The 13,962-nt window shown below is 40.0% G+C and overlaps 1 protein-coding gene across 1 annotated transcript in view; it reads left to right on the top strand.

Annotated features, from left to right (window-relative positions):
• Positions 1-13,417, top strand: part of RSBN1L (round spermatid basic protein 1 like) — a 41,444-nt gene extending 28,027 nt beyond the window's left edge. Inside the window, exons 4-8 of the mRNA XM_056846711.1 lie at positions 8,791-8,928; positions 9,507-9,649; positions 10,482-10,649; positions 11,959-12,067; positions 12,155-13,417. Of these exons, the coding sequence (XP_056702689.1) occupies positions 8,791-8,928; positions 9,507-9,649; positions 10,482-10,649; positions 11,959-12,067; positions 12,155-12,787 (1,191 nt within the window). The 3' untranslated portion in view covers positions 12,788-13,417. The remainder of the gene's footprint in view (positions 1-8,790; positions 8,929-9,506; positions 9,650-10,481; positions 10,650-11,958; positions 12,068-12,154) is intronic.
• Positions 13,418-13,962: the final 545 nt, after the last annotated feature.

Below are 13,962 nucleotides of genomic sequence, written 5' to 3'. Positions count from 1 at the left end.
TGTCCTCCTCAGGCAGGGTATTCCACAACCTGGAAGCCAGAATAGAGAATGCACATGTACAAGCTGCTGTTGATCTTACCCATTTGCAGTGTGCCACCTTTAGAACTCTTTGCTCAGATGACTGATGGTGTTGCAGCAGAGCTTAGCAGGAGAAGCGGTCCTGCACATACAGGGGTCCAAGGGATTTTGTATGTAATAACTAGTACCTTGAATTGAACCTGGTAGCTGATAGATAACCAATTGAGTGATTGCAGAATGCCTATTATATGCATACTCAGCCTAGCTTGTGATAGTATCCTAGCTGTAGAATTCTGTATCAACTGGAGTTACCAAATTGACTTCAAGGACAGACCCATGTAGAGTGTGTTACAGTACTCTAGTCTCAAGGCCAGATCAACCAAGCCCGTGTGGCCAGATCAGCCAAGTCAAGGTATGTGGATTTGTGCCATCTTCCAGGCTAAATGGAAGAAAGCGGAGTTTTTTTTGCAGTTACTTTAATTTGCTGGATCCAGTGTAGTTATAGAAAACATAAGACATTTATACTTTTAATTTCCATAAATAATACAATTTGCTATGTTAGCTAAGTTATAAGTTATGTGTTTTATGTTGTTAAACTAGTAAGTTAAACTGACAGTCTTCAATATTTAAAACTGGTAATTTCAGGAAAATACCCCCACTTTAAGGTTATTGCATCCAAGGAAATAGTGTGCTGGAAGACCTTCAGTTTGCTTAAGGCAGTTTCCAATATGAACAATAAATACAATAAAACACAGACAGTAAAAATGGAAACTGCCATAAATATCTTAGGCACAGACTAAAACAGTAACAGGGTAAAAATTAGGTTTAAAAAAGACAATGATTAAAAGGCCCCAGCCACAACAAAATAATAGAAGGCTTTAGAGGAATGAAACCATACTTTCCCCAGGGATTTAAAATATAGTTTTTGCCTGGCACAGGGAAAATAGACAATGGTAGTATTTCTGTAACAACATATTTTTGTAGGCAGAGATGTGGAGCAGAAACCTCCTGGGGAAAATGTTCAGTGTCTTATTTTTGTGTGGAAGAGTTTCCATTTCTAAAGATCTGTAGTTTCATAAAATAAATACAATTGAATGGATTCCATTGCCAAGGCAGTATTAGACAAATCAAAACCAAAGCTTAAATTTTCTATTAATAATGTCCACACCCATGGCATATCACGCATGGTTCTTCTGGAGTATTAAAATGAGTGTACCTACAGTTTTCAGAGCCCTTGGCTTTTTTTCTAAAATTTAAGGTATGCAAAGGAAGAACATGCTATTTGTTCCTTAAGTTATTACAAATATTGTTCCAATAAAATAATTTCCATGTAGTGTTTTGATTTTTTAACAACATAATTCAATAATATTTATTTATTTTTCCTGATCAGATTTTTACTTTCATGTATATATTGCTTTCATGTATATATTGCTAAAATTATCATTGTGTACTTCTGATTATTTTTGCGTAATATAAGTCATAATAAATACCTAAATCAAGGCATACTTAAATCCCTGTTTATAAGTTTGAGGGGTGTGTTGGGGTGCCAGTATTTATATGACTACTGGTTAAGGATCACTCCTTTTAAAACATCTGATGGTGATAGATACTTGCGAGATGGTACTGAATGTTTACATTTAGTAGAATGTAATCAAAATTAAAATGAGGGAAATATTAACTTGAATATAAGTATAATGTTGGAAAATTCTAGGCATCTAGAATATGATGCCAGCATGTACACAACTCAGTGGTTTTGCCTGGACACTTGATGTTCATGTTTTTTTTTTAAAAAAAAGGAAGGAGGGGTGGTACCTCACAACCAAAAGTGACCACTTCTGGTCATGTGTGAATTTAGGTGGTTGTTGCTGCTACCGTTGTGATTTTTGGGGGGAGGCACAAGAAAGAAAATAAATGTACAATATCCTAAGTCACGGGTCGCAAAAGCACGGCTCCCGAGCCGCATGCGGCTCTTTGAGCCCTTGAGTGCGGCTCTTTCCAGTCCCACCCAGCTGGCCGGCGGGGGTTTGAAGCGCTTCCCGCCCCTTCCACCTTCCCCGAACTTCCAAGGGCCCTCCCGGTTTCCAGCCCCGCCCCTTTCCTCTCCAGCGGGTGGTCTGGTCGGGGGGCTGTCTGGTGTCCATCCGGGCCCGTCTTTCCGCCGGCTGGCCGGCCCGAGAGCTACCTCCCCCCGGGGCCTCCTCTAGGCCGCCCCGCTTTGGCTCCCCTCTCCCTTGTTGTAAGGGCCGCCTGGTGCTGGAGCCGTCAGCGTCTGCATGCCGGCCCGCAGGGGCGTTGCCCTGCCCCGGGTCGCTCCTGGTCTCGCCTCTCAGCCCCAGCATGCTGGCTGGGAGAATGCCTTTCCGGCCCACCCTCCCGTCGGGGATGGCTGTCGGGGCCCCAGTCGCTCGCCCCTCCCTGCTCGGCCTGGCACCGTGGCTTGGCTCCATCCACGGCGCCGTGCTTCCGCCACGCTGCGCCGCCTGTTCCCCGGGCGCGGAGGTAAGTGGGGTGCGGGGCCCGTCAGTGCCCGCCCGGGGCAGTCCTGGGTCGGGTCTTGAGGGAAGGTAGGAAGGAGCCCAGGCGGCGGCGAGGAGGAGGTGGTCTTGGATTTGCCACTCAGATGCACATTTTCCCCATCCAGATTCTCAAAACTCTGCATGGGGGTTATTGGCCATTTATGAATGGGAGGTTTTGCGTTGGATTTGCCACTCAGATGCACATTTTCCCCATCCAGATTCTCAAAACTCTGCATGGGGGGTTATTGGCCATTTATGAATGGGAGGTTTTGCATTGGATTTGCCACTCAGATGCATATTTTCCCCATCCAGATTCTCAAAACTCTGCATGGGGGGTTATTGGCCATTTATGAATGGGAGGTTTTGCCTCGGATTTGCCACTCAGATGCACAACTCAACAATAAGCCCCCCTGCAGAGTTTTGAGAATGCAGATGGGGAAAATGTACAGTGTTTTTCAGTCATTGCCATGATTTAATTTTATGGATGCCTTACTTACTTTTTTCCCTCCTCAGAGGCCATGTCTACCCACTGGCTTTCTTGGCGGTAGACCTGGACTCTGAGGAGGGGGAAAAAGTCCCCCTTCAGAGGCCAGGTCTATCCATTGGTTTCTATGGGCCTCCGGAGGCCAGGTCTACTGCCAGGAAAGCCAATGGGTAGACCTGGCCTCCCAATAGGACTCAGCCGGAGGCCAGGTCTATCAATAGGCTTTTATGGCTGTAGACCAGGCCTCCGGACAAGGACTCCGGACGGGGAGGGGAAAATGGCAGGGACTTACAATTTAATTTTTATCAATAAAAAAGATCATTATTAAGTATGATATCAAGTTTTATTCAGTGTACCTATAGTTTAAGACTTAAAACTTTAATTAAAGTTTATTAAGTTAATAAACAGTGTACCTACCTATATAGTTTAAGTTTAAGAAATTTGGCTCTCAAAAGAAATCGCAATCGTTGTACTGTTGATATTTGGCTCTTTTGACTAATGAGTTTGCCGACCCCTGTCCTAAGTGAAGCATTTACTGGTTGGTAAATTGAGAGAACCATTGAATAGATTGGCCACTAGTGTATGTTTGTGTACTGTGAAGCCGATCCTGCCATTTGATGTGTGACTTGAAAAATCAAAGAGTCTATGATGTACATACAGAGTTCATATAAATACCGGACGCTACCTTTTTTCTCCTAATAGGAAAAGGATTAAGCTTTAGTGCATAAACATCAATCAGTTTCTCTTAATTCCTTGCTGCACTTAGCTCAAGCATTGTAATCAATTTTTTTGCTGTTTTATTTCAATTTTTTTGCTGTTCTAGGATATATGGAACAGACTTGCTTTTCAAGTAAGGTGTAGCTTTTTTATTTTATTCAGTTTTTATTGAACAAATTGTGACATTTTCCATAAATTGTTCTAACATGAAAGGAGCACTCTGTCCTTCTGCTTCTCTTTTTATGTATCTCCCTGAAGAGATGATTAAAGGTCAGATATCTGAATGAATGAATGAATGAATGAAAAACCTTTAATGGCATAAGTAAAATTACAATTGTTACAGAAGGTACATAAAATATGCAGTAATTAAAATTAAAATATAGGCCAGTAAATTCCTAAAATAGAAATTACAAACTTTGGGCTTTTTGAACTTTCATCACATCCACTAGAAAATTGGCAACATCTACAGTAACCTCCGGATCGGAATCATTTAATAAAAATTGACGTTTTGCTTGTGTAGATAGGTGATATTTGGAAAGAAGCCAATTTTTTAACCATTTCCCATGGGGTGTTTCATATAGAGGGCAGACCAACAGAATATGATCAATTGAGTCCAGGGAATAGGTATCACAGGGACAAGTCCTTTCCTGGATTGGTATTTGTTGATACCTTCCATATAGCATCCTTGAAGGAAAGGCATTAACCCTAGCAAGAGAGAAGGCTCTGCGGAGGGGTGGGATGTCCAAAGTGTGAAAATAATGGGGAATATTGTTGGTTAAATTCTTGAGACCCAACATTGCTGGGGAGCAGACCAAGGGTTGAGTGGGGAGTAACGTCTGACGCTCCATATCCAAGAAACGCTGTTTAACAATTTAAAAAATATGGGCCTCAGTAGTCAAAGCCAGGTCTTCCACAGAGACTCCAGATGATCTTATTTTAGACAGAATTAGACAATCCCAGAAGGTATTATGAAGTTCTTTTAGCAGCAGAGACATCAGAGAACCACGCTCTGTTCTAAAAAACAGTTTAAGCCAATAACGAATGGTTAGCAGCCATGCCTTGGTTTCACACAAGCTTTGACCAAGTTCAGAGGTAATAGCATAATAAGAGACGCAGCGAGGGAGACCAAGAATTTTTCTAAAAAAAGTTAGCTTGAATGGATTCTAAGTCCTGATTGAACGCATTGGCCCAGATAGGTACACCGTACAGAATCTGGGGTAAGATTTTGGAGTGGAATGCCTTAACTGCGGCGGTGACATACTGGTTACCCTTATAAAGAAAGAAGGACATCAGTTGGTTTGAAGAGATTCTCCCTAGTTTGGTAATCCTGGATCTATGAACTGCCCATTTAAGGTTATAATTAAAAGTAATGTTGAGATATTTAAAACTCTCCACCTGTTGGATTTTGGCCTAGGTCAGATATCTTCTCTCTTCCAACTGAGTTGTAGCATTGTTAAAATATAGCTATTTGTTGCACATAAGTTGCTTCTAAAATTTTCTGTGCTTCTTTCTTCTGGTCTCTGTGCAGATGTCCAAATGGGATTTTGCACCCGCACAGAGCAAAGCTGTGAACCTTCTAGAACTAAGCTAGAAGGAAATGTGGAGGCTAGCCCTGCCAAACTCAAGGGAGAGAGCACTAATGCATGCGCCTGAACAGGCAGAGCTGCCTCTTTCTGTTCATTTCTTATCAGCTGATATGGATGTGTCATTGGGATTTTTCTACTGTATTTTTTTGGTAATTTTGAGCCAGGCTTACTCGTGGATCTACCTTTTCCCATTTATATCTGGCCTCCAGTTTTCTCTTTTTCTTCTATGGCACAGCAGTCCCGCTTCAAAAAGTATCTACAGTGTGGGGACACATTGTCCAGTAATATATGCCTTTTGGAGCACTGCACATCTTTACGACCATGGCGCTGAAGATCACCAAGATGCCATTTTGTTTTGGATTGGATCCACACACCAACTTTCTGGAGCTTTCAGCAATCCACAAGGCCCTTTGATGTTCTCAGTATTACATGGCAACACTGTCAAGATACTATGTAAACCAGGGAGGCTGCTGTCCCTCTCTCCACCTTTGAGAGAGTTGCATATATCATCAGATCACCCCAATAGCCATTCAAATATCTCAGCAAGTAAGGAGAAGTAGCCCTCAAGTGGTCTCTTTCATTGACTTATGTGTATCTAGTCCTTGCTGTATGGAATTGGCCATCAGAAGATGCTTTTGCCTTGATCACCAACATCATGCCCCAGGTACTACAGCAAGGCAGGATGACATTGATAATCCCTCAGGAACGTCTTTTTGGCACTCTGGTCAGGGAGGCTTCTCTATGCATTTCCCTTCTATCCTTCGTCAAGGACTTTTTCAACAATATCGTTCAGGAAAACTCATACTGCATCTTGATTACCCCATATGATCGTGTGAGTCATAGTTCATGGCTCTCTTACACTTCTCTGGGCAACCTTTGGCCATCTTCTGCAGGACGGATAATACCATGGCAAGATACTGTACCCAGATGTTGCATCATTTGCACTAATGGCTTGGAGAATAACTTGTCCCAGTTCTTATATTCTCAGCAGGGCTTCATCGCATTAAGAGCATACTATTCCTACACCTCTAAATGGAATCAGTTCTGCATCTTTGCTAGATCCTGGGCCTGGGATCCTCTTAACCTCCCCCCCCCCCCGTTTTGCAGTACCTTTCCCACATATATTCCCTGAGACTCAGCATATAATCCCTAAATTAATGTGGCAGCTCTTTCACAGTTTACAAGTTTGGTACTTTCCCCCCTTCATTCTCTGATTAAACAATTCTTTAAAGGCTTTCTCAGCTTTTAGTCCTCCCCGCAACTACACTGCTTGTCTCCATCTGATCCGGTCCCAATTTATGAGATGCCCCTTCAAACCAATCAGTCTCAGTCTTTAAAGATCATCATTTTTTTAATTCATTTTTGAAGGGTACAGAAAGGAAATGGAAGGAAAAGCATATAGGGAAAAATAATATTCCAATCTGTGTCCGTACCCATAATAGCCCACTTTCACATTGTTACCCCCAAATATTATCACCCTCGGAAGTACAAAGCATGAGTAAAAGGGGAGAAGACTTAACTCACAATACTTCGTTGCTATTCCAGACATATCACAGATCAGCCTACTTTACTTAAGGACTAATATATACTTAAAAACTATTATATGTTTGATATATTTAAACTTTAGCTGAAATCTATGTTCTAAAATCAACCCCAGATGACACATAGTCATCAATTCTGAATTATATAACTTTTCAACTGTTATTTGCAACTGACATAATCATTCACTTTTCAACTCTTATTTGCATCTAACATAGTCATTCACTTTATAAATACATTTTGTCATGCAAATCTTTCAAAAAACAATTTCCACCTCATCTTGTAATCATCAATTGACTTTCTTCGAAGCAAGCTTGTTAGATTCAACATTGCTGTGAACTCGTGCATCTTTATGATCCACTCTGATAGCTCTGGTGTTTTCTTATCTTTCCAATGCATCGCAAACAAAATTCTCGCGGTTGTTGTTGCCTATTGAAAAAGTTCTTTATGAATGGGTTGAATCTGGGTTGGAATTATCCCAAGCAGCATGTACTTAGCATTTAAGTCAAAAATTTGTATGCAGCATGCCCTGGATTTCTTTATGTATTAACTTCCAAACTTTGGGGGCTTTTTTGCACATCCACCATTGATGAAAGAAAGTTCCTTCTGCTTCTGAGCATTTCCAGCAGTTTGCTTGATTAGATTTATACATCTTTTGCTAATCTTTTGGGGCGAAATACCATCTGTAAAACATCTTATAACAATTTTCCCTTACAGCTTGCGACATTGAAAATGTTAGCTTTTTGTTGCAAAAATTTTCCAAGGGGAGCAAGAGAACTTTACGTAGCCCCATATCTTTACTTCTTTGGGATGAGGCCATTCTTCCTGGCATTGGTTCACTCCAGAGGTAATTTTTAACTTTCAGTTGAACCAGGACCTTGTCTTACCTCTCTGCCAACCAACCCATCTAGGGATACAGAAAGAACTCTGTAGATGGCTATAGAGAGTAGCCTTCTATGCTAATAGGACTGCTTCCTTTCATGAGGACCCTCACTTATTCATGTGCTCTCTGTTGGGGCATGCAAAGAATGTCCTCAGTGCTTGAGCCACTGGTTTTTGGTGGTATCTGTTATGAACGGGTGCACAGTTCACTCCCTACCACTGATTGACCATGTGCATTAAAGGTTGCTTCTACATCCAGAGCTTTCTGATGGAGGTGTTTCCCTGCCAGACATACATTGGGGAGCAATTCGGTAGTCCATCTTCCTTTGTGTAGCACTGTGTCTTAGATGTTCAGGCCAGAACTGACACTATCTTTTATTGGGCAGTGCTGAACTCTTTATTCTCCTGATATCACTTATTCCCTTTTCCAGGTAAGTCTACTTGTCATTCTCCAGTTAGTTTGCCTGCACAGAAACCATGAGGATGAAAACTTTTAGTCGCCCGTGCAGTTACACAATCTGTCCTTCCCCACAACCTATGTATGTTCTTGGCCTTCTACATCATTCTATGGATCAACTGAGCATCTTAAGGCATTTGCATTAGCATCCTCCTCATACAGCTGAATGGCTCTGGTCTCCAAAGTCCTTTTTAGTTTAGCTCCAATAGAAAGTTCAGGGTGTTGCTCTGCCCAGGTGCAAAATCCCATTAGTACGACTGCATAGATCACTACTCAAGCACCAGTTACAGGTAAGCAACCTGCTCTTCCCTTTACTTTTCACTGAATTGCCATCTTCTTATGTATGGTGTATTTTTGTGCTGAATATGGCTTTGTATTTAAATGGCAAAATAGGATTATGTTCACTTTTGCTTACACAAGCGATAATGATTTCCCAGAGATATAAATGTAGTATGCGAAAAAATTGATTTGTTAACAGAGAACTGTGTTGATATTTCACAAAAAGATTTAGTATTTGAATGAAAGTGGTTTGGTAAATAAATCTGAGTACAAACTAATTGATCCTTTTTTACTTCAATGACTTTATTTCAGGTAAAAAGAACATATTCCCACGGTACATATAGAGCTGGCCCAATGAGACAAATCAGTTTGGTTGGAGCAGTGGACGAGGAAGTAGGAGACTACTTTCCAGAGTTCCTTGATAAGCTGGAAAATTCACCTTTCTTAAAAGTAAGAAAGAAATGGGGAAAGAAGCTATTCTGAAGCTGGAATGCCCCTGATATGATACTGCGTCATCCCTAGCCTCTTGTTAAATTTGAAGTGCCTGACTTTTATTTAAACAGAAGCACATTTCATTTACTCAGGGTTGCAGAGATGAGTTCCAAATTATTATGGCAAAAATTTGACAGTGAAAAAAAAATCAAATGTGGAAGCAAATAAGTAATTTCACACACATCTGTTCGTTTTTCCTTTGATTTTCTTGTTCAAGAGCTGAATCAAGTATTTCATATGTGAGGCTGCTAATTTCATAATGAGACTGCAGTCTAGCACACAAAAACATTGGAATTATTAGGCTTAGGAATAGTTTGAGGTTCTCATGAATATAACAGGATTACATTCCAGTAAAATTGTGAGCTTCTATACTGATGAAGTTGCCTATCTCTCTTTTGTAACAAGGCCAAACATGTATGGACATCTGTTTTGGTTCCAAATGTAATGAAGTATTTTAATTCTTGTAAATAATTAAAATGTGGAATATAATGGTGCTTGAAAATAATCTCAGGTTCTTTTTTAAAATAACTTTTTAGTGTACTTTGCCATGGGGGACACTTTCTAGTCTGAAACTAGAGAGTCGTAAAGATAGTGATGATGGTCCCATCATGTGGGTGCGTCCAGGAGAACAGATGATACCTGTGGCAGACATGCCAAAGTCACCTTTCAAAAGGAAAAGGTATGTTAAATTCAAGTTCATTGTTTATTGTAATAGGCCTTCAAAATATATCAACAAAATCTATTAGAACAGATTTCAAAACAGAAATAAGATATTCAGATGGAAATACAGAGTGACTAGACATAAAAATTAAGAGCAAAAGATGTCTTTGATGAGGAGGGTCTGATTTTATCCTGCTGTGTGGACACTTTATCCTTTCTTGTGAGATGTCTCTGGCATGAACCTGGGTGATGTCTTTTTTCCCCTACCAAGAGATGAAATTAGAGGTTTGCTCTCTTCCCTTCTGCAGTCTAGCAATTTAGGTTCTGCAGCCTTTTTCATCAACAGCATGCAGCCCTTCCTGTCCATAGTTCTTCTGTGGTGGTGATGAACAGTTGCATAATTAAAGTGTTTCTGAACATTCCATTATATGCCAGCAGCTCAGGCAATCATTAGGGGATACCTAAGATTATCCTATGTTTTGTGTATCTTTTTAAATTCCTGTGACATGTTTGGCAAATTTTGTTAGGGTACATCTGAGCTTTTTAGTTTCATTCATATCTAAAACATCATCCATAAGCTGAATTTGGAATGATAAAGCTATCATTATATCCTTGATCTGTCTTTAAAGATGGGACAGACACTGTCACAGAGTTTGAATCCTGCTGCCTTGTTTATGTAATAGCCGTGGGGCAGAGGTCTAATTTATGAAACCTATAAATCTAAATAAAAGGAATTAAATTTAGCATTCCTTTTCTTCTACATACTGTAATTGCATGCTAACAAAATGGCTTATGAAGGAAACTAAGCTATAAGGAGAAATTGGGCTTACATCTGTACTTTTTTAAAACAGAACTACCAATGAAATAAAAAACCTGCAGTACCTACCTCGTACTAGTGAGCCTCGTGAAATGCTTTTTGAAGACAGGACACGAGCCCATGCAGATCACATAGGACAAGGGTTTGAACGACAGACAACAGCTGCTGTTGGAGTATTAAAGGCAGTGCATTGTGGAGAGTGGTATGTATTTGCCAGCTTATTCTGGGAAAACATCAGATCGTACCTGCATGAGTTTCCTAATAGCTACACTAGAGACCACTTTAGGGAGGGCTGGAACATAATAGAATACTGCTCCATCAGTGCTCCATCCATAGATGACTCTTGCCTCTAGACTGGCAAGTGGAGAGGTCAGATTTGACCTGGGGGCTCCATGTTGCTATCTTTATATTTCAGAACTGTGTACATGTTCATATACTTGATGTTTGTATTCTTACCTTGATGTAGCAGCAACAGATAGGCAGTATCTTTGGTATTAGTGAGTTCCAGTTACGTATCAATTTTTTGGAAATGATCCACACTGGTGTTTCATTTAATTGGTAATCAGACTGGGGTAATAGAGTTCTGGAATTGAAGTGTTGCAATGACAGTTGAGAAGATAATACATGTGTTGTACACTCAAAATGCATACTTTACCCCCTTCATAGTTTTCTTCCGTTGTCAGAATTAGTTTAAGTTGCTATGTTAAGTAAAATGTCTAGACCTCTATAGCAAATGATCACAGTGCCTTAGAACAGAAGTGTCATAGATGAGAATCAGTTGTCAAATTCTCCCTCTGATTAATATGCTGCTTTTTAATATGAGTTTTTGTTTCTTAAAAGCAGTTATGTGAGCTTCTTTGCAGTTATAATGAATTGTTAATTGGCGTGTCGAAAAAGTTAATTGTATGTTTTATTTAAGTAGAAAGCTAGAATTTTTAAAAAATCTGTGTTGGCCATGAGTTGAATACTCATGAACACATGAAGCTGCCTTATACTGAGTCAGGCCCTTGGTCCATCAAAGTCAGTATTGACTACTCAGACCGACAGCAGCTCTCCAGAGTCTCAGGCAGGGGTCTTTCACATCACCTACCTGCCTAGTCCCTTTAACTGGAGATGCCAGGGATTGAACCTGGGACCTTCTGCACGCCAAGCAGAGGCTCTACCACTGAGCCTCTGAGTTGAATTCACAGAATGTACCATTAGATTCAACCCCATATGTTTACTGTACCTCTTGGTTTTCAGGCACACTGGAAAAAATGAGGAAGGGTGTTCTTAGTGGGGGCGTTGCTTTGTTATGCTTTCTCTAGCAAACTTGGCTGAGGTGAACTGATAGATGTTAGTCATTGTTGCTACTACATGTATAGAAATATCAGTCGTTTAAGCTGGTCTTGGACTTCTGCACAAGGCTGCTGTGAATGGAAGAGCACCCTTCTTCTACTTTCAAAGTATTTGTGTTAAAAATATTTGTAAACAAGTTAGCCTGATGGCTCCATTTTTTCCCCCTTGCTCAGGGTGGAACAACCTCGAATAACCAAAGACGTAATTTGTTTTCATGCGGAAGATTTCTTAGAAGTAGTGCAACGAATGCAGTTAGACTTGCATGAACCTCCACTCTCACAGGTACCTTTCCTGATAGATTAACCATCTTTGACTACAATTATTTTTTAATTCACAACAGTTCTTAATTTTTCTTTTCTTTCTCCCTAGTGTGTCCAATGGGTGGATGATGCAAAACTTAACCAATTACGAAGGGAAGGCATTAGGTATGCCAGAATTCAGTTGTATGATAATGATATTTATTTTATTCCAAGGAATGTTGTGCATCAGTTTAAGACAGTTTCAGCTGTGTGCAGTTTGGCTTGGCACGTTCGGCTCAAGCTGTACCACTCAGAAGGAGACCATAAAACCATCCATGAGAAAGGCCCACCAACAGAGCCCACATCTTTGATTACAGGACTTCAGACTGACAGTGTAATCCATGCAGAAATCAAAAATTCCTCTGAAGACACCAAATTTTTAGGCAATCTGCACACTAAATATGTAAAACAGGAATTTTCACGCACACAGCCTGATCCTGCTGCGTCTCACTGGATTAAAGAGGAACCAATTAAAGTTAACCTTCCTGAAAAGACAATGGCCTCAAATGCCATGGAATATCAGAATGTTAATGCAAAGCTGGATCATGTTCAGTCTGAAACTGACTCAGAATTTGAACCTGATGACAAAGACTTGCAGGACAGCTTGTGCCTGGAGGATCGTGTGAATCTGGAGGACACAAGACAGAGCAGTCCAGCATATTCAAGTCTGCATGGCAAGAGAGAAGAGGACTTTTTGTGTTGAAATTGTTTGTATATACATTTTTAAATTCCTTTTAAAACCTAATGACATAATAATGTAAAGATGCTTAAATTCTGTGAGGTAAGTTTGTTACTTGCCCTCACATCTGTTACAGAAAATAGTTTATGTAGCTTTGTAACATTCCTCAGTGCCTGTCCATAACTGTGAAAGTATCAAAGCACTTAGGGCCAGATGCACTGTAAACACTGCAGGTGTAACATAAAGAAGTCTTTAAATATGAGTTGTAGGTTTTAGAGTAGAGCTGACATTTAACATATATTTTTTGTATGATGAGCCAGAATTCTTTTTGACAATTCCAGGCTTTTCCATAGAGCTTATTTATACCATTTTTTTTCTTTTTAATGTGTCAGCACTGTAGTGTAAATAGCTTTTTTTTAAAGAAAATCTTTTTAGTGTGATTTATATTGAAATGTGAGCCGCTTAATAAAGGTTCATAATAACAGTAATGGTTTTATTTTTGGGTCCCTAAAAAACAACAACCCAGGTTTTCTTTTTTGCTTAATGCCCACTCTTGCACAAACATGAACATTCTTGCGTGAAATAACAAAATACTTAGATACAAGCATAAAGTTAATCTTTGCACACAAGTAGTCATACTGATAAATTTTCACAGAATCCCATTATGAGTACTTGAGTATTTGAATATTAATTTGGATGAACAGTTCATGAAGTGGTTAAACAAATGGGAAACAATTATTTTGTCATATCTTCCATTGACAGTTGCATAATCTTTTAATTGCTATATGTTTTTGAGCCAATCATTACTTACAACAATCTTTTGCAAACCTATCAGGCTAAGTGTTGTGCTAAGCCCAGAAAGTGCACCACAGCCTTGCTTCTGAGTTCCTTTTTTCTTGCTCTTCTGCATATAAGAAACATTGGCAACTGGTCGAAGGAAATTTGAAAAAAAAATTACAACAGTTGGAATGTTTTTGTATAATGGAGAGGGCTCCTTGCAAACGCTGGGAGTAGTTCTGGACATCTTATGTTTTGCAACTAGAAAACTAGACAGATGAGAGAACTGCTGAGGTGTCGAGAAAGTGCTCCAAGAATAGAAGGAAGACCACTTCATTGTGAACTCCCCCAGTGGACAAACCCAGTCAAGCTTTATTTTTCTTAACTTTTTGCTAAAACCACATGCCTGTTTTCAAGTTTTC

The sequence above is a fragment of the Euleptes europaea genome, chromosome 3 (genome assembly GCF_029931775.1).
Source record: "Euleptes europaea isolate rEulEur1 chromosome 3, rEulEur1.hap1, whole genome shotgun sequence".
Lineage (NCBI taxonomy): Eukaryota > Metazoa > Chordata > Lepidosauria > Squamata > Sphaerodactylidae > Euleptes > Euleptes europaea.
Note: the sequence above shows the minus strand (reverse complement) of the source record. Positions and strands in the feature narration are given on the sequence as shown.